We start from the raw sequence: 27,728 nt of genomic DNA on the forward strand, positions 1-27,728 counted from the left end.
TCTCTTCTTTTGTTTTCTTTGTTTCTAGGTTTGAGTTTCCACCTTGCCAATTTTGTAGCCTCAGCACATTTGAGAAGTTCATGTTGTATCCTGGGGGATTTGCCTGGGATACCACAGATAAATACTTTTGGCTTGTGTTCTCACATGCCTCGAAAAGAGTTGTTCATGACCTTTAGCTCCGTCCCAACACTCCCTACTACATGATGATTTTGCATTAATTGATTTTTACATGAATGTTCAAACATCATGAAAGTCTTTTCCTATGGAGACCAAGATTGATTTGGTTGATTTCCCATTGTTGCCATAGTTGATTTTCAAAACAAAGACTTGAGATTGGCTCCTCAAAATTATTTTTCTCCTACTTTTTTCTCTTAAAGCTTTTGAAAACACTTCATGAACCTTTGGAAGTGGCTTGGTTCCAAGGATTCTTCCACATTCTTCATCAAGGTCTTTTTATTAAGCCCAACTAGGAACTAGCAAGTCTTGTCTCTCTCGACTATAGTCGTGTATTGTTTGCTGTCTTCAAGCCACTTCCATTTGATTTCTTCATAAATATCAAGTTGTTGCCGATGGCATGTGATGGCATGAAAATATTCAAAAATTGTGTGGACTCACCTTGTGGAAAATCATGACGTATATTCTTACGAAGATTTCAAAAGTGTTGTTGTCCACGTTTAAATGTCTCTTATGTTGCATCTCATATTTCTTTAGCAATAATGCATGTACATAAATTTTTCTCTAGTTTCATTGCTTGAGCTTCAATTTTGAGATCGGCTCTAGCTTTCCCTGTGACATACTTACTCTCCCTTTCCTTGGAGAAAGATCCAAACAGATCCTGTCCATTGGATGAAATTATGGATATTCAATTTGTGGCTTCAATTATATTCTAGTATGAATGTTTACAAGGGAGATACATAAGAACCTAGGTCAATAATTATACGCTAACAGAAGGTATTCTCCTTTTAAAGATAGCAAACTAAAAAAGGAAAAAAAAAATATACAAGACCTATTCAAAATAATAAAAAGAAAAAGAATGTTCTAGCTATACGAATTAGAATTTTAATGCTAGAAATCTGAAATTAACATCCTAAACTTAAGACTCAATCACTAACATTGAAAACTGAACTCCAGAAGCTTTTGAATGTCTTCAAAAGCAAAACTTTACACTGATATCGTTAGAAGTTTGGTACCATCTAAAGATATTGTGTATAGATCATTAACCAAATGCCACCCATATATGATGAAAAGGGTTTTGCATTTGCATAGTTTGCAAGAAGTTATAGATTCAAAACTCAATAATGCTATGGTATATAAAAAGTACCAACCCTTGTGGCCTTGAATAATAATAACATATAAATGCAACAAAATACTACGAAAAAAAGGCTACATATCTGTCTATTATCAAGGAGTTCACGTGATGTTTATTGATAGGTGCCATGGGTACACAAGGGGTAAACCCTTAAGACAAGGTGGGTACAATTTTTGGTCTAGCTTTCAACTGTACAAGCTTCTAACTCCAGAACCACCAAACTAAAGTGAGTGAGAAACAAGGTGGGGAATATAGGTTGTGTTTGTAAATCTTGGAAAAGTGGGATAGATATATGTTGCATAAAGCTTCAGAAACAAATTCCTATCAGCCACTGCCTTCAACTTGCAGAAGCCCACTGAGGTCTGCTGATGGAGTTAGCTCATGCATTTAGGTACCATCAAAATATTTAAAGGTAACGGGCAAGAAAAAATAATAGCAACTGTGTGTACATTCTCTCAAGCCTTCTGAAATGCGCGGGAAGAAACCCCATGCAGAAGCCTGACAAATCCCAAGAAACTAAGCTTTCCATCTGAGTGCCTTATCCAATCCTGAAGTACTACATGAACAGGTACTGATGGACTAAGCCCAAGTTCCTGAAACGTGTCAATTTTAAAGAGCTCAGTACCATTATACATGTGATGAAGGATTATACTATATGCATCTGATAGAAAATCTCATTAGAGGTATATCTATCATGTTGATAAAATAAAGAGGGCAATTAAAACACAATCAGTTAACAAGCTCTAGGGAATAAACTAATCAGGTTCTTGGTTCTAACTTCTATGTATGCCCCGAAAAGAAGAAAGAAAGTAAAAAAATCATGGCAGCCTAGGCATCATGCACTATATTTAATCATGTAACAACATATTGGTGGTATATTAGACACAATGGGATGTAAAAGTACCGAGGCAAGTTCTTCAATCATAATTGGTCTATTTCCTTCCTTTTTAAAAAGCTCATAGGCATGCCTTGCATGTTGCTCCCAGGTCTCCATTCCCTCGAGTTGGTGCACACTTATAGCAGCAGCACAAAACTCCTCAAAATCTAATTTCCTATATTGGATAGAACTAACCTGCAACATAGATAACAAATTAACTTTTCAGTGAAGCTAATTTGTTAAAACAGTTAATGAGGAGTGATGATCCCTCAAACTTACCATACTGACATAATCTAAGACCCGTGAATCCTTTGAGGCATCTGTAGAGCTCCTCAAAACAGCCTGCCAATATAAACGTCAATGCTTTAAAGAAATTTGAAAAGGAACAATAACTTCTAACTTCAGATATGTGCTGACCGTCTTAAAGTTCTGCATAGAAATTAATCCACTTTTGTTTGGCCCTAACAGAGTAAATTGATCTCTGAGATAAGCTAGCTGAGCTACTGTTAATGTCTTTGCAAGAGCCTGAAAAAATGACAATTGGTATCAATAAACATCCATGTTTCTAAGAGCAATTGCTATAGGTTACTTCAAGAAAGGTAGAATAGTTTATTACACTTGCAAATGGTGACAGGCAAGTTCACAAACTCTTAAACCAGGTGATAAATTAACTTGTTATCAATTGATCAGTGCAGAAATTTCTATGATTCTCTCTCCTTCATTCTTATAATTTGGTCCTTTTGACAGGGGAGGTTTAATCCCTATCTGAAAACATTTAGTTTGAGTTTCTACCAATTTTAGCAATTCATTCATTCTGCTTTCCTTTTATGTTCCTATTGAGCCCTCTCATTATTATCATAATAGCTGGGAATGTTTATTTGGCTTGATCTAAAAAACAAAAAATACAAATATTAAAATTCAAAATAACCCATTTAAATTTGAATGTCTGATTGCACGCATTTTGCTGATGATATAGTTATGATTAAGGAATCAAGGGAAGCAGTTAAGGAGACAAACTTTGGAAAGGTTGTCGCTTACATAGGAACAAGACAAATATGCATAATAATTTTATAAAAAGATGAGGAATATGACGTGGAAATAAAAATGGGAGAAATATCATACCACAGGTTTTGAAGTTTAAATATTTGGATTCCATACTACAAAATGAGGCAAAAATTAATAAGGATGTTACATACATGATACAAGTAGGATGGCTCATGGCTAAAATGGAAAAAAGGCATCAGGGTCTAATTGTGATCACAAAATAACTACCAAATTCAAAAGTAAGTTTTCTCATATTGCTATACATTCAGCCATACTCTATGGAAGTGAATGTTAAGCTTTAAAGGGACAACACAAAAGAAAGGTGGGACAGTGGGAGTAGCAGAAAGGAGAATTTGAAGATGGATGTTTGGCCACACAAGAAAGGACAAGATATGAAATGATTTATGAGTAGAGAATGGTGTAACACCAATTGAGAAAAGATGACAAAAAATCGGTTAAGATGGTTTAGACACGTACAAAGAAGGCCACAAGAGGCACTAGTGAGAAGACTAGATTGCTTAGTTTATAGTTCTGTAAAAAAGAGAAGGGAACCAAGATAGACTTTAGAGGAATTAGTCAAGAGGGATCTCATGGTAAATAATATCTCTAAAACTGTGGTCTTTGTAAGAGTTAATGGTCTACATTTTTTAAGAACTTAGTTGAGTGTCTGAGTGTGTTGGGTTCCCCCACTTGGCCAAAAGAATTTCATATATATAGGCCAAAGGTCTTTGGGTACAAGAGAAGTAAGAGAGAAAAGAAAGATTACATAGGGTAGAAGCCTAAGTCTACTATGTCAGAGTAGATAAACTAAAGCAGTTTATTGTTGTCACTGATATATCAGAAAATATAACACAATCTAACACTCCCCCTCAAGCTGAAGCACATAGATTGTATGCTCCAAGCATGGAACATATGCACTGAAGCATCATAAATGAAAACAACTTCAAGGTAGAGGACTCCAGCATGTGGTAAAGATTCTTCTTCTAAAATGTTACAGTGAAGCTTGACTGAAACCCATGACTAATGCTCAGATGCTGAGTCATGATGAACTTCCTCTAATACTTCCTTAGACCAAAACAAGGAGGGTCCCTCAAACTCAGATAACACAAAGGGACTGGACTTCAAAAAGATTAGCACTGATTGGGAGACACAACCAACACACTCCCCCTCAAGCTAAAGCCTACTATGCTTTTAGCTTGTTACAATAAAAAAAGTGAAAAGACAAGGCCAAAGGAACTAGGGCATTTCTCTAACAGCCCCTTGCAAGAGAGTAAAAATGACTGAAAGCATTCAAAGACAATTGGAATATGGTTAACCATTAAGCAAAAGCCATAACACATGGCTTAACCACTTAACAGAAGCAAACACACTTAACCACCTAAAAAGCAGAAGCAAAACAATGAAAAATGCTTAACCATCCATGGCAGAAGCTTGACACAATGCTTAGCCACCTAAAAGGAAGAAGCGGACCAATGACAAATGCTTAACCACCATATAGGCAGAAGCAACAAAGCTTAACCACAAAAGCAGAAGCTACACATGATGCTTAACCACTCAAGACAAAAGCAAACCAATAACAAGTGCTTAACCATCATATAGGCAGAAGCAACAAAGTTTAACCATCAACAAAAGAAGCTAAACACAATGCTTAACCACTATAAAAGGATCATTGCCCTATCCAACTCTTAGCAAAGTTCGGATGATACTCCATAAGGCCAACCACGGAAAGCAGAAGCTCCATTCTGGGATCACAATCACCGAGACTAGGCAAGCAAAAATTATTGCAACCAGGGGCATTATCCACCTCGACCCAATGAGCAAACACAGACATTGGCCCGTGAAACAAGTTACTGGTCAAATTCACAACTTTGAGCCACAAAAGACCCAACAAAGAAGCTGGAACTGGACCAGTGAGTTTGTTAAGACTCAAGCTCAAAACTTGCAAATCCTTCAGGGCAGAAAAATCAGGCTTGGGAGATTCCTTATACTCTCTGAGAAGCTTCCAAACTTCAGAACTTCTCCGCCAACTCTGCCAACATCATAGGCTCCCTCCCTCCCGGATTTCTTCAATATTATCTCTGGCTTGCACGTTTTGCACTTGGCCTTCAACAACCTCAAGGGAACTTTACCCTTAAGCTTCTCTGTCATGAGGATTAAGTCTTTGTGATTGAATGAACAGAGAAGCAAAGACAGGTTCAGCGGCACTGTTGATGTTTTTGCATAGCATGGCTTACTTGACCGATGTTCTGTTACACTAACGCTTTCACGGGTCCCCTGCCTGATTTTTCTGCCCTGAAGGATTTGGAAGTTCCGAGCTTGAGTCATAACAAGTTCACTGGTTCTGTTCCAGCTTCTTTGTTGGGTCTTCCGTGGCTCAAAATTGTGAACTTGTCTGGTAACTTGTTTCAGGGACTAATGACTGTGTTTGCTCATGGGGTTGAGGTGGATAAAGCCCCCTGGTTCCAATAATTTTCGTTTGCCCAGTTCTGGTGATTGTGATCCTAGAGTGGAGCTTCTGCTTTACGTGATTGGTCTTACGGAGTATCATCCGATCTTTGCTAAGAATTGGAAGGGCAATGATCCTTGTGTTGTTTGGATAGGGATTAGCTATCGTCTTGATAGAATAATCGTCATTGATTTTGCCGACACGAGAAAATTTGAGTAATTTTCATCATTTGTTGATACATGATTGGAAATGGTTGACTTTTCAAGTAGTTGTCATAGTCAAACTCATTTAATGATTTCATGATGCATGATTAGATGATAGCATAAAAAACTTTAACAATATTAAAAGAAAAAATCCAAAACCATAGCCAAATAACACCAGTACCACATACCCGTAAAGCAGATTTGCGCAACGAAGACGAGCAAATGTAAGCTTTAACAAGCTTGTGGATTATCATATCCAAAGGTATCCTCATATCATCATGATGATTCACCAGCCATGGATGACCTATGCATAAAATCTGGCTATAAGCAACAGAATTAATGAGATAAAAAAGTAAGAATATTGATACCATATACACCACCATGGGAAATGGAAAGACATACTTAGTGCCTGAGCCGCAGTCAATCTTTTACGATAATCCTTATTCAACAACCTCTTTACAAAATCTTTGGCATCAACCGATAAAGAAGGCCAAGGAGCCTCATCAAAACTTGGATCTGCCTTCAGTACAGCCCGAAATATACCAGATTCTGTCCGGGCCCAAAAGGGACGGCTTCCGCATAAAAGAATATAAGCAATTACACCAATGCTCCACATATCTGCCTCTGTCCCATAAGATCTATGCAAAACTTCTGGAGCTACATAATAAGCACTTCCCACAATATCATTCAACCTCTCATCTACAAAAAAAAAATTCTGATTGTTAGCACTGGTTGATATATTCTGTCAATAAATAAAGAGAAGTATAGAAAGCAGGCAATATGCCCAACCTGGCTTTACATAGTCAGACAACCCAAAATCAATGGCCTTCAGCGTGGACTTGTCATCCTTAGAAGTGAAAAGAAAATTCTGAAGCATAAAACCAATATTCATGATTAGAAAAACATCAGAACAATCTAAATTGAAGGAATATATACACCCATGTAAAGAAATATTCAGCTGTCCTAAATCCTTTAGAGAGAACACAGCATTCAATTATGAAACAAGTGACTGAATAAGATTGGAATTGTTTCCAGTGATGATGATATCATCAACATAGACTAGGATGTAAACAACAGAATTTTGCTCAGAATAGACAAACAGAGAGGGATCACACCAGCTGGAGGAGAATTTAAACTGGAAAAGAGTGGCTTTAAGTTTGTCAAACCAAGCTCTGGGAGCCTGTTTTAAGCCATAAAGGGCTTTGTTCAACACAAGCTGTTTGTTGGAGGAGTCAAAGCCTGGAGGCTGAGTCATGAATACTTCCTCTTGAAGAGTTCCATTGAGGAAAGCATTGTTGACATCATCCAGCTGTTGTAGAGGCCATTTATATGTGAGGGCAAGAGAGAGAATTAACCTGACTGTGACAAGTTTAATGACAGGGGAAAAGGTTTCATTGTAGTCATACCCAAGCTGCTGGTGGAAGCCCTTGGCAACAAGCCTGGCTTTGTATTTATTGACTGTCCCATCAGGATTTTCCTTAACCCTGAAGACCTACTTGCAGACAATGGCTTTCCTTGAAGGTGGCAAGTCAACTAAGGTGCCAGTTCTGAGTAATGCACCATACTCAGCCTTCACAGCAGCAAACCATGCTGGATTTGAAAGAGCAGATTTGGTTGGGTTCAGGATGGGTGAGAAATCATTTTGGATTGATTCTTGGTTTAACAATGCCAGATTTGGCACGAGTACACATTGAGTGTACATTGCCAGGTTAAACTAGAGAAGGCTGTAAAGGAGGTTCAGAATGAAGAGGGGGTGCTGAAGTTGCAATGAGTGGTGTGGATGATTCAGGTTCGGTAGGTTGGAATGATGGTTCAGGTTCATTAACTTGTAAGGATGGTGAGGTAGGTTGACTTGGTGGTTGGCTGATGGAGTCATGTGTAGTAACAGTGGTGGGAGGAAGCAAAGTATGCTATGAGGGTGAGAGGATAGTAAGGGTTGATGGAAGAAGAGGGTAATTTCTGAAAAGGCCTTTGATACAGAACCTCATGGTTGATGGAAGAAGAGGGAAGCCGGTTGATAAGATAGTCACTTGAAGTGAAGGCATGATCACAATAATTAAGAGGCATGTTAGCTTGAGAGAATAAGGTAGACCAAGTTCCACTATATGTCGATGCTTCCTTTCCACTACCCCATTTTGGTGATGGGTGCGGGGCATAGTAATTCGTGCAGAATTGCCAGGTCATTGAGAAACTAGGTGAAGGGTCTCAACAAAAGTAATGTAATACTTAAAACCTGAGGGAGAAGGAATATGGGCAGGGCCCCACAAATCAGTAAATATAAGTTCAAAAGGTTTTGAATAGACTGATTTAGAGGAAGACGATGGAAGTTTGTGAGACTTGCCAACACAACACGACAATGATTGCAAAAATCAGAAACAGTTTTATTGATTGGTGGAATATTACAAAGTTTAAAGAGAATTCTCATAGCATCCACACTAGGATGACCTAGTCTAGAATGCCAAGTAGAAAAGGAACTTGAAATACAAGCAGCTGTATTTACAATGGAAACAACAGATTTACAGGAAGCTGTATCTACAATGGGAACAACAGAATCAGAAGTGCTAAGAGACTGAGAAGTCCGAGGCACCAAAGATTGTAAGGCAGGAAATTGGTAGAGACCATCATGTCCCACCAACCCTTGAAGAAGTATTTCCTTAGCGTTCTGTGATTTAACAAGACATAAAGAAGAATGAAATTCAAAGAAAACATCATTATCTTTGCAAAATTGACTGACGCTAATGAGATTTTTAGTGATTGAGGGAACAAACAGCAGATTACTTAAGACAAGACAAATTAGGTTTTAAAGGAGAGGGAAATGTAGAGACACTTGAGGAATTGATGTTAAGTCCTTGAGCATAACCAATAGTAATCTGGTCAGGACCTTCAAAAGGAGTTAACTGCTGAATGTTTTGGAACATATTGGTGACATGGTGAGATGCACTGGAATCATGCTCCCATTTGTGACACACCTGGCATTGAACATCAGCAAAACAGCCTCAACCACCACCACCACCACGTCCAAAGCTCCAACCACCGCGATTGTGTCTGCCAAAATCATGGCCACTGCACCCAGCCGTGCAATCATTAGCATTTTGAGAAGTCAGATGAACTTGACCTTGCGAATTGGAATTTGAAGGTTGAGAGGAATCATTAGCCCTAAAATTTCCTTCACTGAGATTAACTGAAACTAGGGAACGCTTTTTGGCCCTGTCAATGCGATATTCATGCTCCAAGAGCATGGTCTCAACCTCATCAGTCGTAAAATTGGCAACACGACTACTAATCAGAAAAATCAATGAATCGTACTCAAGAGAAAGTCCATCAAGCACAAGATCGAGATGCTCAGTGGACATTACGATTGTTAGATTTCAACTTAAAACAATTGACACTAAGTGAAGTTGTCCAATAGATATATAAGTTGCACCCCAAGAACTGAGGCAGGTGATGTGGGACTTCTCAACACCCCCCTTCCACAAATGTCTGCCAAAACAGGCGAGCCTACTAGAATAGGCAAGAACTAAGATAGACTATAGGTTCTGATACTATGTTAGATTTCAGCTTAAAACGAATTGACACTAAGTGAAATTACCTAACAGATATATAAATTGCATCACAAGAACTGAGGCAAGCGATGTAGGACTTCCTAACAACGGTCTCAACTCCATTGTCGCGATCTGCAATCATAAGAAACTTTGGCGGAATCACTGGATTTACAAGAAAATGGAAGAGTTTGTGATATTTGATGATTGGCTCAACTTGTTACACCAAAGGAGATAATTATTGCCAGCCAACTTCTAAGAGATCGAGTGTGAGAATGTTTTCAAAGACGAAGAAGATGAAAAAGACACCAGCAAAGTATTTTTTTTTAATCGGCAAAACTAATAATATATTATATTTAAAACAGTACTGGTAAGTATACAAGTGAAGGCCAAAATGAGCAGAAATGTGGTGCCCTAATACAAGCTTATTACAAAATCTGCATAACATGAATTAGGAAACCAAAAATCTGACAGTATTTTAGGCCCAGTACTACCCTCTACTTATATACTCATCCTCCCTGATTACAAAATGTCTCCCTAAGGTTACTATACCAAAAATCTGACAGTATTTTAGGCCCAGTACTAACAATCACATTACAATGCTGCCAAATATTCCATGTCAAGGATATCCACCAGCATTGTCATCGCTGGAACCAAACACCAAATGTCTTTCCATGCGCATGCGAAAGGAAATGTTATCTCGGACATTGGGAAAATGCTACCAATATGTTTATCCAAGACAAAGCTTCCCACCATAATGGCAGACTATTACTGCAGCTAAAAAATATATGTGCTGCATCTTCTTCGGAACTTCTACAAAATGGGCACATTGGATCACAGATTTCCACATGTCTCTTACGCAGGTTCGCCTTAGTTGGTAGTCCATCTCTCAATAATCTCCAACCAAAAAAGGAAACTTTGCTTGGAACCCTTACTTTCCACAGCACACTAAAAGCTCCATCCTGATTTTCATCTGTATAGTCGCCCATAAGCATCGTATACGCATTCCCCACAGTGTATACACCACTTGAATCTCCCTTCCAAGTCCAGTTGTCTACACGATCAAGATAAATGATGATACCATCCACTTCTTCCAAGAACTTGGATGCCAAATCAATCTCAGCATCAAAAAGTGGTTGCCTCCATTGGAAATTTCACTCCCACCTTGTACCTGTGATACCTCCCATTTGCTGAATGGACTATCGTTGCTGATAGGAGATAGAGTACAGTCTGAAGTATTTCAACATAAGTGGTACACCATCATCCTTCCACCCATCCTCCAGAATCGCACCCATGCTCCACACCCAAGATTCCACTTTATCCCTCTAACAAACCAACTCCCTTCTTTAGTGGAATGAGCTATATGTCTAATATCCTTCCACCATGATGATTCGATGCTGCCCCTCCTCTCCTTGTCCTAATTCCTCCATTCATCATATTTTGAGACCAGCACCCTAGCCCACAAGTCCCCTTGGTTATGGAATAAATTTCATCGCCACTTTCCAAGAAGTGCCTAGTTAAACTTCCTTAGGTCCCTGATTTCCAACCCTCCTTTCTCCTTTGGTAGGCACACTGAGTCCCATTTTACCCAAGCAAACTTCCTCTACTCTAATCCTCCACCCCACAGAAACCTCTGTTCTATCCTCACCAACTTGTCCAATATTTTATTAGGTACCCTAAAAAAAGAAAAGAGATAAATAGGAATGGAATTTAAAACTGATTTTATAAGAGTTACCCTTCCCCCAAATGAAAGTAGTTTTTGTTTCCATTTTGACAACTTTCTCTCACATTTCTTGATAATGGGATCTCAAACCTCAGAACGCCTTGGGTTTGTCCCAATCGGGATACCCAAGTAGAGAAAAGGTATAGCTAGTAGACTGCAATTTAGAAACATAGCGGCATCCTCCTTCCACCTCTCTGAAATCCTAGAAAATTGAATCATAGGCCTTTTCGAAATGAACTTTAAACACCAAGCACGGTTTGTTTCACCTCTTTGCTTCATGAACTACTTCATTAGCAATCAGGGTGTTGTGCAACAAATGTCTCCCCTCTATGAATGCAATTTTTCTTTCATCTATAATTAATGGCATCACCTCCTTCATCCTCCTTGCTAGTACCTTGGCCACAATTTTGTATATGCACCCTACTAAGGAGATAAGCCTAAAATCATTACGGTTTTGTGGATCATGCACCTTAGGAATGAGTGCTAGAAATGAAGCATTGCTCCCTTTTAGGAACACTCCATTGGCAAAGAACTCGTCCATAAATCAAGGCACATCAGCTTTGATCACCTCCCAAAATTCTTTAATAAATTTGAAATTAATGCCATCTGGTCCAAGAGGCTTGTCACTTCCACATTCTCACATAGCTTCCTTAACTTCCTTTTCACTGAATCGCTTCGTCAGTTTAACATTGTAGTGATGATCAATGGCCCATAATCTAACCCTATCAAGTTTGGGTCTCACCCAATCTACCTCCTCAAATCTGTTTTTGAAGAACAAGCGTATCCCCTCTTTCACCATTCCAGGTTCAGCAATCCAAGCACCATCAACAAGCATGCCCCTCAAGGTATTGAACTGCGGTTTGCATTTACAATCCTATGAAAGAAACTAGAGTTGCAATCACTCTCTTTGATCCACCTTGACCTTGCCTTCTGCCTTAGTAAAGATTCATGTGATTGAGCAGTTATCCATAACTGCAGTTTTTTCCGAGTCAACAACTCATCATCCGATAGCAGTCTTTCATCACCTTCACTTTCCAACTTGTTTAGCTCCCTCTCAATACGTTGTATCTTCTTCTGCATATCACCGAATTGTTCCTTATTCCAAACTTTCAACCTTGCCTTGATTGCCTTTAGTTTTTCTTTAAGCACAAATCCACCCCAACCCCTTATGTGATCTGCTGCCCAGCATTCTTGTACAACCTTTTTGAATGATTTATCTTGAAACCAGCAATTCAGAACCCTGAAGGTCTGAAAATGTTTTCAGATTTTAGCAAAACTTGATTGCCCAGTCAATGTTTTCAGATTTTAGCAAAACTGGACAATGGTCTTGAAAATTCCTCTCTATTATAAATTGGATACAGCCTTGCCATTTTTCAAAGCATTCCGCAGAAACAAGGACCCTATCTAACGTACTTTTTGCCGTCCCATTTGGCTTGTACCACGTGAATTTTCTGCCCACACAAGGCACATCTTCAAAATCAAGCTCAGCAATCCAATCACTGAATTCCTCCACATTACTGTCATACACCCCCCTTTGACATATCCCTACTCTCTCAACTAGGTTTCTTACACTATTAAAATCCCTATGTATACACCACAACCCTCCAAAGCTTGAATTTCTCAACTGCCTGATTTGCTCCCACAAATTCCTCTTCTGAGCCACATCGCATGGAGAATATATGTTGACTATGGACATCTTTTGCCCATCAGGAACCCACATGCCTTCTAAATAAATAAAGTCATGATCCCTTGTCTTCCTCTCCATTCTAAAGGAGGATTGTTCACTCCATAAGCAAAGTAACCCCCCTACCCTATTAAGTGTTGGCTGCAACTCCCAACATACCTCCAAATCACCCCACAGTGCTTGGCAAATAGATTTGTCCATTTGCTCCACCTTGGTCTCTTGTAGGCACAGCATATCAGTTATTTCTTTCTTTACCATTTTTCTAATTGCATCCTATTAGAGTATATGCAAATAATTGTCAAAACCGTTTGCAAGGGCAAGCTAACCTCACTAGTATTAGGCTATTAATCTACTAACAGAATTTCCCTCTTATTCTGTTATTTTGTTTCGTACTTAGGCTGAAGGTCTAGAGGCGTATAAATACTCCTTCTAACTTTCAGATTCAATAAAATCAGTTCGCTTTCTCTATATTTCTCTCTCTTTTTTTGTTCGCCAAGTCTAAAATGATATCAAAACATATTTAGTATTAATTCAAAGGGTCACCCACCATATTATCCATGCACCAAGCCCAAGAAGTGTTAGGTGTGAGGGGTGTATTGAAAAAAAACCCAAATCCCACATCGGCTAAAGATAAAGTCAAATTAAAGTACATAAGTGAAGGACAACCCTCACCCTTTGAGCTAGCTTTTGGGGTTGAGTTAGGCCAAAATCCTACATTCTAAGATGGTATCAAAGTCAATTTTTCATAGAAGTTCTTCTCTTCGAATTTTCTAGATCCTTCTTCAACATCCATGGCTTTTGCTTCTTAGAGTTTTGTCTCGCACTCATTTCTGGCCTCCATCGCCGAGAAGCTCGACGATTCCAAATACCTACACTAGCAACAACATGTCGAACCAATAATCAAATCGCACAAACTGCAATGGTTTGTCCTTAATACAATTGTTCCACCTCGATATCTCACAAAGGATGATCAAATAGCAGATCACGTGAATCCGGAGTACGAAGCTTGGGAAGTTCAGGACCAAACACTCCTTTTTTCTGGCTCCAATCCACTCTTTCAAAGATTGTTCTCTCATGTGTTCTTGGCTTGAATCACTCCTATCAAGTTTGGGAGAAGATTCACAAGCATTTCAGCCTTCACACCAATCACGTGCACGTCAGTTGTGAACTGTGATGTGCGCAGTTTCACTCAAAGGTAAATCGATGGATGAATATCTTCGTAAGATCAAAGGCTACATCGATGAACTTGTCAGTGTTGGAGTTCTGGTTCACCATGAGGAATATGTTGATGCACTCTTGGAAGGTCTCCCATCCAATTACGTGCTGGTGATCTCAGTGATCGAAAGCAAGAAACACTCTCCGTCCATCACTGAGATTGAAGCTCTGCTTTACGGACATGAGACTCGTCTTGTTTGCTACAACATAGACACTCAAGTGCTCAGTTCTCCATCCTTGAATTACACTCAAGGTTATTTGCACTCAAATTCATATAAATCTGGTGATTCTGGTGGCTATAGGGGAGCATATGGCCACGACAATGGTGGTCGTGGAAATCCTTCTGACCGAGGTGTTGGCCGCAATGGTTCTGGCAAGGGTCGTGGTGGTGGCCGATTTGCCAACTTCCAATGCCAAATCTGTCTCAAATATGGACATACTGCAAATGTGTCATTTTCGGTCTAACATGAACTTTCAACCCCATGAGTCACTTACTTTCTTTAATCCTGCCACACTTCAACCAATTCCTTATTCGTCTAGTTCGACTAGACCTTCAAACACTTGGATTAATCCTAATTCCAAGACAGTTGCTCAACCATCAAATCAATCCAGTGATATGCTTACAAACTCATCCTCTCATGCCAATGGTAAAGCTAATTCAACCTGGATTCCAGATTCTGGAACTTACTTCCATGTGACTGGTGAATCACAAAATATCAAATAGTTTGCACACTTTGATCAACCTGACCAAATCTTCATAGGAAATGGTGAAGGTTTAAGTATCTCTAGTGTTGGTTCCTTCTTTTTTGTGTCTCCTAATGACTCAACTTTCAAACTTCACAAGTTATTGCATGTTTGTTAAGTGTGAGTCAGTTTGTTAAAGATAACTGTTTTCTTTGAATTTCATCTTCACTTATGTCTTGTGAAATCTCAGGCGATCAATAAGGTCCTTCTTCAGGGTGTTGTTGGTGTTAATGGTCTCTATTCTTTTCATAACATCAAGCTTCAAGATAACTCTCCTCAGCTGTTGTCAACCTCAGTGTAGCTTCCAATTCTGTTATTTCTCCTCCTAGCACTGTTAGTCTTTGGCATGCTAGGTTAGGCCATCCCAATAGTCATGTAATGAAGTTAGTCATCAACCTGTGTAATATTTCCTCATCTAATAAAAAGTTTGGAGACTTTTGTGCTTCGTGTTGCATGGGAAAGTCTCAGGCTACCACCTCATTCTTCTACTTCTATTTACTCTCCCCGAGAACTTATTTTTATAGATATGTGGGGACCATCTCATTTAACTTCCTATTTTGGTTTCAAGTATTATGTATCCTTTATTTATGCCATTTCCAGATACACTTGGATATTTCCTATTAAAACTAAGGCTGAAACTACTTATGTTTTTCAAGCTTTTAAATCCATGGTTAAACTACAGCTTAATACTAAAATTAAAAGTGTCCAATCTGATTAGGGGGGTGAATACAGACCCTTTTTTGCTCTCCTAACCTCCTATGGTATTCCTCACAGACTAATTTGTCCCCACACTCATCATCAAAATGGTGTGGTTGAAAGAAAACATAGACATAGTTGATCTGGGCCTTACCTTGTTACATCATGCATCTTTACCCTTACAGTTTTGGGACTATGCTTTTACTACTATTGTCTATCTAATTAATAGACTTCCTACTGTTTCCCTCAACTTCATCATTTCCTTTGTCACTCTTTTCAACAAAGATCCTAATTTCCAATTCCTTAAAACTTTTGGTTGTACCTGTTTTCCCTTGTTGAGACCTTATCATACTCATAAACTTAATTTTCGTTCTCAAGAGTTTTTGGTTTTGGGGTACTTCTCATCTCATAAGGGTTACAAATGTTTGTCTTTAACTGGCAGAATTTATATTTCCAAAGATGTTTTGTTCAATGAGCTGAGATTTTCTTATTTTGATCTATTTCCCTCTTCTTCTAGCTCAGTATAAAACCTTGATTCCTATTTCAATCTTGATCCTAACCTGTTTCCTCCATCTATAGCTCCTATACCCCAACCTTCTCAACTATTTTCCTCTCACTCACCCTCTGCTCCCTCTGTTCCTCCAGGTCTTTCCTCTGTCTCCAATCAACCCTCATCTGAGTCTACTTCTGTCCATCCTCAATCATCAAATGCAAGGTCTCACAGTGAGTTTGTAACAGCACCAACTTCAATTCCTATTAATACTGATCCTATGCAAACTAGGTCCAAGTCTGGAATACATAATCCTAGACTGCATCCTTCATTGTTCCTTGCTGATTTTGAACCCAAGACTGTCAAACATGCCCTGAAAAATTCAAATTGGTTTGCAGCTATGCAAGAGGAGTATGATGCTTTACTAAAAAACAGAACTTGGGACTTAGTTCCCCTACTTCCTAATAGACAAGTTATTGGGTGCAAATGGGTTTTCAAAGTAAAAGAAAATGTTGATGGTTCTATGAACAAGTTCAAAGTCAGGCTGGTTGCTAAGGGTTTTCATCAGGTTCATGGTTTTGACTTTCATGAGACATTTTCCTCTATGGCCAAGCCTGTCACAATTCGTGTTGTTCTCACTCTTGCTCTTTGTCAAGGGTGGAAGTTATTTCAGCTTGATGTCAACAATGCTTTTCTTAATGGGTTTCTTGAGGAATCTGTATTTATGACTCAACCTCCTGGTTTTGAGGTTATAGATAAATCCCTAGTCTACAAGCTTAACAAGGCTCTCTATGGCTTAAAACTGTTAGGAAGTCCCACATCACCTGCCTCAGTTCTTGGGGTGCAGCTTATATATCTGTTGGACAACTTCACTTAGTGCCAATTGGTTTTAAGTTGAAATCTAACATGGTATCAAAGCCTATAGCCCATCTTAGTTCTTGCCTATTCTAGTAGGCTCGCCGGCAGGCATCTGTGAAGGGGGGATGTTAGGAAGTCCCACATCGTCTACCTCAATTCTTTGGGTGTAGCTTATATATCTGTTGGACAACTTCACTTAGTATCAATTGGTTTTAAGTTGAAATCTAACAAAAACAAGCCCCAAGACAGTGGTTTGACAGGTTAAAATCTACACTACTTCAGTTTGGGTTTGTGGGAAGCAAATGTGATTCTTTTTTGTTCATCCACACACATCAGGAGTATACTATCTATCTTTCAATCTATCTGGATGATATTGTCATCATCACAGGCAGTTCTGTCTCTCTGATTCAGCAGCTAACTTCCAAACTAAACACTGCCTTCTCTCAAGCAGTTGGGTCATTTGGATTATTTTTTGGGACTAGAGATTAAATACCTTCCTAATAATTCTATACTAATGACTCAGCAAATATATTTGTGATTTACTTAACAAAACTCAAATGGCTGAAGCACATTCTATTTCCTCTCCCATGGTTTCTAATTGTAAACTATCCAAACATGGTGCTGATTTGTTTCATGACCCAACTCTCTACAAATCAGTAGTGGGTGCTCTACAGTATGCTACTCTCACTAGACCCTGAAATCAGTTTTGTTGTTAATAAAGTTTGTCAATTTATGGCCAGTCCTCTGGACTCTCATTGGGCAGTAGTTAAAAGGATCTTGAGATATCTCAAGGGTACCTTCTCTCATGGTTTACTTCTTCAATCTGCTCCTATTGTGAAACCTTTGGCTTTTTATGCATTCTGTGATGTTGATTGGGCATCTGATGTGGATGATAGGCGTTCCACCTCAGAAAGTCACAGCCATGTTCAGTACTTAAGCTGAATATCACAACTTGGCTCAAACTTCTACTGAATTGACTTGGATTCGGGCTCTTTTAACAGAATTGTGAGTTTCCTTCACTACTCCTGTTCTTTATTGTGATAATCAAAGTGTTGTTTTCATTGCACATAATCCAGTGTTCCACAGTCGCACGAAACATATGGAAATAGATGTCTTCTTTGTTAGGGAAAAGGTTCTGGCTAAGCAGCTTTCAATCTTGCATATCCCGACTTTAGATCAGTAGATTGATGTACTAACCAAGCCTCTTTCTTCAGCAAGATTTGAAGTTCTTAGGAGAAAACTCAATGTGAAGAGATTTTCCTCTGAAAACTCTTCCCCTTGAGTTTGAGGGGGGGGGGGGGGTATTAGAGTATTTGTAAATAATTGTGAAAACAGTTTGCAAGGGCTGTTAGCTTTTGCTGTTAGCACCTCACTCACTAGTATTAGACTATTAGTCTACTGACAGAATTTTCCTCCTATTCTATTATTCTGTTTTGTACTTAGGCTGAAGGTCTAGAGGCCTATAAATACTCCTTTGTAACTAACTTTCAGATTCAATAATATCAGTTTCCTTTCTCTATATTCTCTCTCTTTTTCTGTTCACTAAGTCTAAAACAACCCACTTTACCCCCCTCCCCAGCCCTCTTATATTGTAAGTGACAATCTTCAGTATTCAGCCATCCTATTTCCCCATCTTATCAGCCTCGATCTTATCCCTTTCCTCCAGATTAATCATCGTAGTGATCAATGATTCCTCTCTTTCCCCACATGTTACTCCCAAATCCTGAGCCATGACCCAATATGATGTTACTTCTTTTATCTGATTACAGGTTTCATTATATTTGCTATCTGGTAGAGCACATGGTTCATGTTGTCCCTTATCTTGTTCTTCCCATTCTGTCACTTCCTTCAAACCACTGCCTCTTGTTACTGGTGAGTATTTATCACAAGTATTTGATGCGCTTCTAGCCTACTTTTGGTCATTTTTGTTTGACTTTGTTGATATCTCATCAACAGGCCCATCTACTCTGATGTGGCCCATTTGCTTACTGCACCCTCTGGTTCTAGAATAAACTTTGGAATAAGCTTTCATCACGCTGCTTTTCCTACCATATTACCATCAGCCCCTTCATTTATACCAGTGTTGGTGTTTTTAGTATGGCCCATTAAAGGCCTATCTCCCTCCTTATCATGTGGACAAGCATGAGACCCTTGCACCTTTATTTCAAAATTGTGACATCAGTGGATCCATTTCCTACCCACTTTCGTTGTTGTTCTTCACCCCGTTCACTGCATCTGACTGCTTCCAATTTTTCCCATTTTTGTCTTCTTTCTCCTTCGATATAGTAGTAATTGTCACCCCTTCTGTGTACTTTTCCCCAAACCTTCTTTGTTGGGTGAAGCTTCGATTGACTCCCGCTTCCGCTCCATCAGCCTCACTTTGTCCCCTTGTGACCTCCCCAATTTTGCTTTTGTCTGCTACGGTTGGTCCGCTTGTACCTTCCAATGCAACTAGGTTCTGACTTCGTGTCAGTAACCTAAGGTTATTACCCAGTGGTCCATGGCAGGAGTTTTGACCGCTGGTTTGCTGTCTCGCATCCTCACCCCTCACCTGCTCATCGCCGTCAGCCAACATTACGCTAAGCGCCGCTAGTGATTCATTTTCCAATATGACTTCGTCATCCAACCATGGGGTCCCGACTTTGCTGTCATCGGAGCTTAGTTCAATTGACACTCCTATCGAGCTTCCTGTCCACCATTTGCATCTGTCGGGGTTGTAGCAGGTTTCTTCGACCATGTATACTGTGTATTCCTCCCCGTTGATCAACGCTGAGACAGCGTGTTGGATTAGGGGTTGTCATGATGTCTTAATTAGCACCCGCGCCATATCCATTCTCTTAAATCGTTGACATCGTCATCTACTACCACCACTTCTCCTGCCACCAACACAATCTGCTTAATATATTCCAAATCTCATGCATGTGGAGGGATTCCCCAGCACAACACCCAAACCAGTTTATTTCAGGTTCGCATCTGCGGGTTCCACTTTTCCAGCGAATGGAACAAGGATGACCCCTCGTCTATTTCTTCCTTTACCAGTTGTACAGCTCTATCATCTGTGAGTCCCACTAGCAGTACCATGTCATCTCCTTAAGTATTTTGACTTGATGTCTTCTCCCCCTTTCCACAAGAGTTCGCCTCGCCATATCCATTCTCTTAAATCGTTGACATTGTCATCTACTACCACCACTTCTCCTGCCACCAACACAATCTGCTTAATATATTCCAAATCTCATGCATGTGGAGGGATTCCCCAGCACAACACCCAAACCAGTTTATTTCAGGTTCGCATCTGCGGGTTCCACTTTTCCAGCGAATGGAACAAGGATGACCCCTCGTCTATTTCTTCCTTTACCAGTTATACAGCTCTATCATCTGTGAGTCCCACTAGCAGTACCATGTCATCTCCTTAAGTATTTTGACTTGATGTCTTCTCCCCCTTTCCACAAGAGTTCGTCTCCCACTCTATTGAACATCGCCGGGTTTTTCAGTCTTCCAACCCAAGAATTACTGAGTCATGTCCATTTCTCTGCAAGTATGTTCAGATGCACTGACGAGTAAGAGCTTGTTCCCATTGGGCTCGCACGCATTAAGTTCGGACTTTACCCCATGCTTTGTTGCCTGACACCACCGCTCTCGCATACGAGGTTGTCATTTGCCTTCGTTGGGGCTGCTGTTCCGTTACACCTTCCAGGTTACCTTGTTATTTCCCCCCATCGCATGGTTTATCTAAGGTTACCCCAATCCTGTACTTGACATTTGCGTTTGTTTCTCCCCTTAACATCCTCACTCTTCCGTGCTTTGGTATGTTAACGTGTAGTTTCAACCCCCTTACTATCAGGTTATCCAATTGTCTTTCAAGTCTCCTCACATCGCCCACCCCCTTGAATCTCACGAAGCCATATCTCTTGCCAATCCTGTTCCTAGTTCTTGCAATGAACACCCTACGCACATCCCCCCATTTCTTAAACTCATACCATAGCTCCTTTTCACTCATCTCTTCTAGGAATCTTGTGAAGTAGAAAGATTGGACATTGGATACATCCCTTCAGTTTGTTCGTCTCTTCTCAGCTTGCTGGCCATACCCAGTGTCGACATTTTGATGTCGGGATCCCATTCTCTATTTCTCTCCCCCCCCCCCCCCCAACTCACTGTTTTTCTCTCTACCTTTCTCTCTCATACTCTCTCCTCAGTCACACTTATATTACACCAGCAAAGTATGCCGCTGTGGGGACGGAAGAGGAGAATTGATTGTGGAAGCAGAAGCCATAAATGAAAATCAGACCAGAATTGAGCTTTGTATACCATAATAGAGTTTGAGAGAGAGGAAGATATTATTACTCAACCCAGTTTAGAATCATTACATGCTCTGTTTATATAAGAGCTAACTAGCATAACAGAACAAACAGAGTAACAAACTAACAGTAGTTAGTTACTACAGCTGTCTACAGCTGTAATGACAGCTGTCAGCAGTTATACTAATGAAAGAAAAATAAATCCATCAGAGTAGGTATACTCTATTAGGAGCATCACTCCCTATGAGTGAGTTAAAAGGGAGCTGAGAATAAATTTGTTAGGTTTATGTTAGCACTAACTATGAAGTAATTAACAAAATTATTGAACATTCTAAAAAGATCACTGAATGGGATAAGGCTTTTGTTGTTGTTGTTGACTGTTGTTGTCATTGAAAATTCTAAAAAGAGGCTAACAAAAACATTCTTAATCCTTAGTTATAACTAACATGTTGGGATATAAATGCTACATAGTAACAGATAAGAAAATGCATCGAGTAATTACATGGCGTGGAAACTTGCAGGAGAATTGTGTTCATTTTTGTCCAGTATTCAAGTACAGCAAAAAATTTCCAGGACTGGCTGTAACATCCCAATTTTTCGTAAATAAATTTAAAAAGTTTTTTAGTAAAAATAAATAAATAAATAAATATAGAGCAAATAATAGGCTGAGTACCCTAGGTATAAATAGTTATGTTAAGTCAGCTGCCTCATTTTGACCTCATTTTCGTTTTTCCTCTCCTCCTCTCAAAACCCTTTCTTTTTCTCGCAGCCCACCAAACCTGTCTCAGTAAAACGACGATCTCGAACTCGTTCACCGTTGGATCGTCATGAAATTTGAGTATCATGTTTGCAACCCAATTCCGAACATTCTCACCGTTGGGAATTTCAAAATCATATCTGAGCTTAGAGAAAAGCCCTTCGCATTTTAACATTTTAATTTCCCGCAGAAACCCAAAACTGTCTCGGTAAAACTACGATCCCGGTTTCGTTAGCCGTTGGATTTTCATGAAATTTGGATATGTTGTTCGAAATTCAATTATGCACGCTTCCACCGTTGGGATTTGCGAGACAATATTCGTGGAGGAAGAAAAAGGAATCGCATGAAGACAGTACAAGTGGAAGTTTCAATCTCTTCTCCGTCTCTCTGACGTTTGGGAATTCTATCGGAGCAGTCAGAGGAATAATTGAAAAAATTTCAGGGAACCGCTAGAGATGTTGCTATCGCTGGCTGAAGACACGTGAGTCCGCTCAGAGGTAAGGGATGAGTTATTCACAATTGGGAATTAGTGAGAACATGTGTAGGGATCCTTAGAGGATTAAATTGGGGTTTTATTTTGGGATGTTTGTTAAATTACAATTTTTCCCTTTATGATTATAAATAAAATATTGATGTCCTAATGAAGATTGCTTGATAAATTGTGCTCTTGATATTTGTATGTTTCGACCTATGATTTTGATATAATTGTGTAATATTATTTGAGGGGTTTTAGTCCTCATGTTGTGATGGTCTTATATATAAATTGTTATATTGAGGATATGAAATGATGATTCAAATTGTGAGTATGTGATGAATTGTAGAATAACATGTTGCTTTGAGATTATAATATTGTTATTGAGATTGAGTATAAGTGTAAAGTTGAACATGTGTTAATTTGTGAGATACGTGTAAACATGTGATGGTGGATTGTCACACTATGAGATGTGAAATTGTGAATGAGTTCTAGTTGTGGATAAGTGTGTAGTTAACACTTGATGTGAAATTACTTGTGTTGTAAGCTATGAATTGTACAATAACCCGACCAGTGTTATCTTGAGAAAAGCGTTGATGCGCAGTGTTAAAGAGAAAATGTAGGTTTCCTATTTAGGAACCAGTGTTAAATCGTAGCGCAATTGTGTTGAACGTGTTTAAAACACGAGTGTAAGGTCGTGGGTGTTGTATAATTCATGAGCAGTGTCTGCATGCAAAAATTATTTTAGGGGTTGGACCTGAATCAGGAGGGAGAGGCCCTGACGGACTCTTCGGACTGTAGACCTTGGGGGTCACCGGGTTTGAGTGCTCCTTTAAGCCTATGCTGATCTCATATGGTTGGAGCATTCTTGCAAAACATCGTGACCCTGACTGGTCTCCATATGATCTTACTTAGTGAGAGTGACCTGACAAACCCATGGTGTGATGTGTCTTGTTATGTACTCCTAAGCGCCCCAGGGTGGTTTTTCACTGACATGGTACCACATTGCATATAGGATTAAGTCTTAGCATAACTATTGCATATGCTTGCTAATTGATGTGTTATTATATCTTGATCGAAGTGTGGGATTCTTGTGTAATGTGATTGATAATTGAAAAGTGAATTTTGAATGACGAAGTGGTAAAGTTACGTGAGCTATGTTTAAGCAAGTGGTATCTCATTTATATAATATGTATATTTAATTGTCTTGTTTCTCTATTAGCTAGGAATGTGATAACTCACTCCCTGTGTGTTGTTGTGTTTGGATCCTGTGATGATCTTGAACTTGTGTTCGAGGGAGCAGATGAATATAGGTGGATGACTATGAAGAACCTCATGCTAGAGGACACGGGAACACAACGCTCTGATAGGATGTGACATTAAGATATAGGTTCTATATTAATTGTATGAAGCTTAGACGACCTTGTTGAGTCGAGAATACTTTATTATTTATTTGGACAAGTTTAAATATGATGTAGAAGAAAATGAATGTGAGCCTTTTTCCCCTTTGAAAGACTTGTTTAAAAAAAATGTTTTAAAAATACTTTTAATTAATATTTAAATTTTTTTTTTATTCCTTATTAGTATGTATGTGAGGGGTAGAGGGTGTCACACTGGCTAGTGCAGTATCCATATTAAATGAGAAACATAGTGGAAATGTAGTTCTATGATGTAATTAATCCCAAAAACAAGAAAACCTCAATGCCTAAGTTTCTCAGCTACCAAAAAAAATAAAAGTTAATTAGCTTTATAACTTAATCACCTCTGGCTTGAGATCACGGTGAACAACACCCTGCAGATGACAAAAAGCTACCACACTCAATATTTGGATCATAACTACTCTGGCATCCTCTTCTGAGTACTTTCCACCCCTACACACCACAATTGAACTTGTTCGTGGTTAAAATGTTAATATAGGCATGGGTGAAATAATTAAATCAGAATGTCTTCGGACATTTTCCTACGCTTGTAGCACAGGAAAAGCAAATTGATGAAAATTGTTACCTGGAAAGAATCCTATCTAGCAATTCCCCTCCTTTGCACAACCTGAATCGCATAAGATACATAAGAATGTAAGATCTTTAATGGGTTAACTTCAATTAACCTCTTCAAGTTTCCTGCTCAATAAACCCAATATATATATATATATTTTTTTTTAAAAAAAACAGCATAATTGTTTTACTGCTTTGGGAGTAAATTCCTTATGTAAAAGAAGTCTGCTTTTCCCCAGAAAACTCATTCAGATTGAGATTATAATACCAATTGTTCAACAGCATGAAAGCTGGTAAAGGGGATTCACAACATGGTTAAAAGAAGAGTACTAGTATCAACTTACTCCATAACTATATAAACATTGTCATCATCTTCATAGGCTTCATAGAATTGCACCAGATTCTTATGTCCTGTTAAAGCCCTCAATATCTTCACTTCTCTCCTTACATCCTCTATAGCAATTGCTGTGGTCATCTGCCAATCATCACAATTTTTATAAGACATAAAAGAGCACACTACAGGATTCCATAATCAACAGACACAAGGAGAAAAATGATCATAGTTGTGACACTTGCACTTCATCCACAAGTCACCAAGAGAAAATAGATCCTTGGAAGGTACTTCATTAAGGGGGTGGGGAATGATTGTAGTAGAGTCAATAAAAACATCAAAATCCTATATATTAATGGTTCCAGATTTAGCCAATTAAACCTGATCATACAAGCAAAGGAAAAAAAAAAGGAACCAAATTGTCATACACACATGGACAGTTTTAAATTAGAGTTCAAAATACTTTGAATGTATTCCCAAAACAACTATTCCCACCAACTTTACAAAATGGTATTTTCCCTATAAAGACAAATCTTGCAATCATGAGAGCAGTGATGGTGAAAAGAACCAACAAATTCCTGATACCTGGCTTTAACTAACACACAACCAAGGTTTTAAATTACACTCACGGACAATGTAGAAGTTTCATCGCAATCCTTAATATTTATGGACAAGGGTTAGTGCGGTCACAATTGCAGTTAAAAAAAATCCAAAAATCTTGGTATTGCAACCTTAATTACTCCAAAAATCATGGTAATCCAAGCTTAATTACTTCAAAAATCTTGACATTGCAACCTTAATTATAGTTGCCAACAGTTTTTTAAAACCTTTCAGTATGCACACAACTGTTATATCTTTACGTGTGAAATACAAAAAATATACTAAACAAAAATATCCAAAAAAAAAAAGAGACTCAAAATGTGTTTCCTTAAAATATAAAAATTATTAAGTCATTCAAGAGATTAAAAATTACGTGTTTCCTTAAAAATATTTTTTTAACCGCTAGTTATCTGAGATTTTTATTTGGCATCCAACCAATTGCCTTTATCGGGTCGGCCTAAATGATACCTCCTCCAATCATGACTCGAGGTGTACTTTCAATTGCGACTCCATTTTCAAGCCAAGCCAGCAATGGAACCTCATACCCAAATATTGAACAGTGATCACAACTTTTTAAAATTTTATAAAAATTAAAACTAAATTTCAAAATATTTTAAATAATCAAAATATGTTTAAGCTCTTTAATCAAATTTTGTTTCAAATTCTTTTCTTTTTTTTTCGTTTCATGTGAGTCTCGATATATTGAAATTGAAATTTTTGTTTTTGAGATCCTGCCATCAATTAAGATGAGAGGACTCAAAACAAAAATTATAATACACTCACAACACACAACACACAACAGTGAAAAAAATTATTAAAAATCCAAAATAAAATTATTGTCATTTATCATAAACCTAAAATGAAAGTAGTAAAGAGAATAATTATTATAATGAGACCTTGGCTTTAGGAATGACTTTGACAGCAACATTTAAGCCCTTGAACGCCCCTTTCTTGCCTTTAGCGGAGCAGGTATACCCAAAATGCCCCCGGCCGACTTCGTCACTGAGCTCATAATGAGCCGAAAACTGCTTAGCAAAGCCAAAGCTCTTGTCGAGGCCGAGCTCACACTCGCTGGCCTCCGGTATGGAGGCTTCGTTCGGCTTGACGGAACCGTGGCGGCGGGCGAGCAGCGCGCGAATGTGCTTGGCCGGAGAGGGCGGAGGGAAGGGGCGCTTGAAGATCCGCAAGGGTGTTGAGCTGACGCTGCTAGGGTTTGAGTTTGAGGAAGGGGAGTTTTTGAACCAGCTGGGAAGGGGGCTTGGGCTGTAGAATGGGAATTTTGATGAGGATTTGGGGGTTTTTGTGGGAGTTTGGAGTTCACTTGGGAATTCTGATGGGGTGTTGGTCTCTCTTTGACTTTGTTGGGTTTCAATGGGTTTTCCATGGCAGATTCCCATCAAATCAGCTACAAGAATTGTAGTAATAAGAACAAGGAGGAGGAGGAGGAAAAGTGAAGTTTGAGATTAGGGAAGTGCCAAATTCAGAGGATTTTGAGTTTTGAAGCTCAGATATAGAGAATTAGGAAAATTGAAAAGACAAAAAAGTGAGCTGTGTACTAGAGAGAGGAAGGACCGTTTGGAGGAATTGAAGAAGAAAAAAAGGAAGAAGAAGGATGAGGAGAGATTTCACCAGTTCAAAACTTGAGACCAGGGAACTGTCCAATTCAAAGGCTTTTGAAGCTCAAAAATATTGAAAATTAAGAAGAAGAAAAAAGTGAGGTATGTACTAGAGAGAGAGAATGAACTTTTAAAAAAAAAAATTGGGGGTGAGAGGGGTTTATCAATGAAACCCAGAAAATAGGAGGGAGGGAAAATTCCTGAATGAAAATCAAGGAAATTTTTTAGGCTTTTTCAGGGTTGAAAATTGGAAATCTGATAGAATTGATCTACAGGAGAATCTTCTTTGGTCGGAACAAGGGATAGAATAACTTAAAAATAAAAAAACAAAAAAAGAATGATGGGTGGAACCAAAAGAAGAACACTAGAAAGAAAAAGGTAAGGGAAAGGAAAGATGCTGGCTTTGCAGAAGCCGTAAGGAAAAGAAAACAAGTCTCTTTTTTCTGCTTTTTGTAAGGCTTTATTTTATTTTATTCTCTAGCTGTTAGTACTTCCTTGGTAAACAGTTTCTATGTAGAAACACACTTTATCAAAGAGAGAGGGTGTATTGTGCCTTGTCTGACAATAATGGTGAGTGAGTGGGGTTGGCTTTGGATCCTTCCAGTCTGTCCTTATTAATCCCACAAAAACTGAGATGATGTATTACTATCCATTTCATATGGGAACAATGTAATTACAAGAAATTATGAAATTCAAGTTTTTATGCAAAAATAATACTACTAAGATTTTGCTAATATAAGTTTTTAAGATTTTAAGTATTTAAAATAACAAATGATTGAAAAAAAAATATTTATTACACTCTATATTTTAATGTAGTAAATATTTTAATAAAAAAATA

The 27,728-nt window shown here is 38.7% G+C and overlaps 1 protein-coding gene across 1 annotated transcript; it reads right to left on the bottom strand.

Annotated features, from left to right (window-relative positions):
- Window positions 1–1,172: 1,172 nt before the first annotated feature.
- Window positions 1,173–27,386, bottom strand: LOC114369477 (CDPK-related kinase 1-like). Its single transcript, XM_028326709.1, has 11 exons — window positions 26,171–27,386; window positions 24,688–24,818; window positions 24,357–24,398; window positions 24,115–24,223; window positions 6,669–6,747; window positions 6,282–6,578; window positions 6,068–6,183; window positions 2,604–2,711; window positions 2,466–2,528; window positions 2,214–2,381; window positions 1,173–1,902 (listed from the first exon to the last, which is right to left on the bottom strand). The coding sequence occupies exons 1-11, from the start codon at window positions 26,669–26,671 to the stop codon at window positions 1,765–1,767; spliced, it is 1,752 nt and encodes a 583-aa protein (XP_028182510.1). The 5' UTR covers window positions 26,672–27,386; the 3' UTR covers window positions 1,173–1,764.
- Between the last annotated feature and the right edge of the window lie 342 nt (window positions 27,387–27,728).

This window comes from Glycine soja, chromosome 10, assembly GCF_004193775.1.
Source record: "Glycine soja cultivar W05 chromosome 10, ASM419377v2, whole genome shotgun sequence".
Classification (NCBI taxonomy): Eukaryota; Viridiplantae; Streptophyta; class Magnoliopsida; order Fabales; family Fabaceae; genus Glycine; species Glycine soja.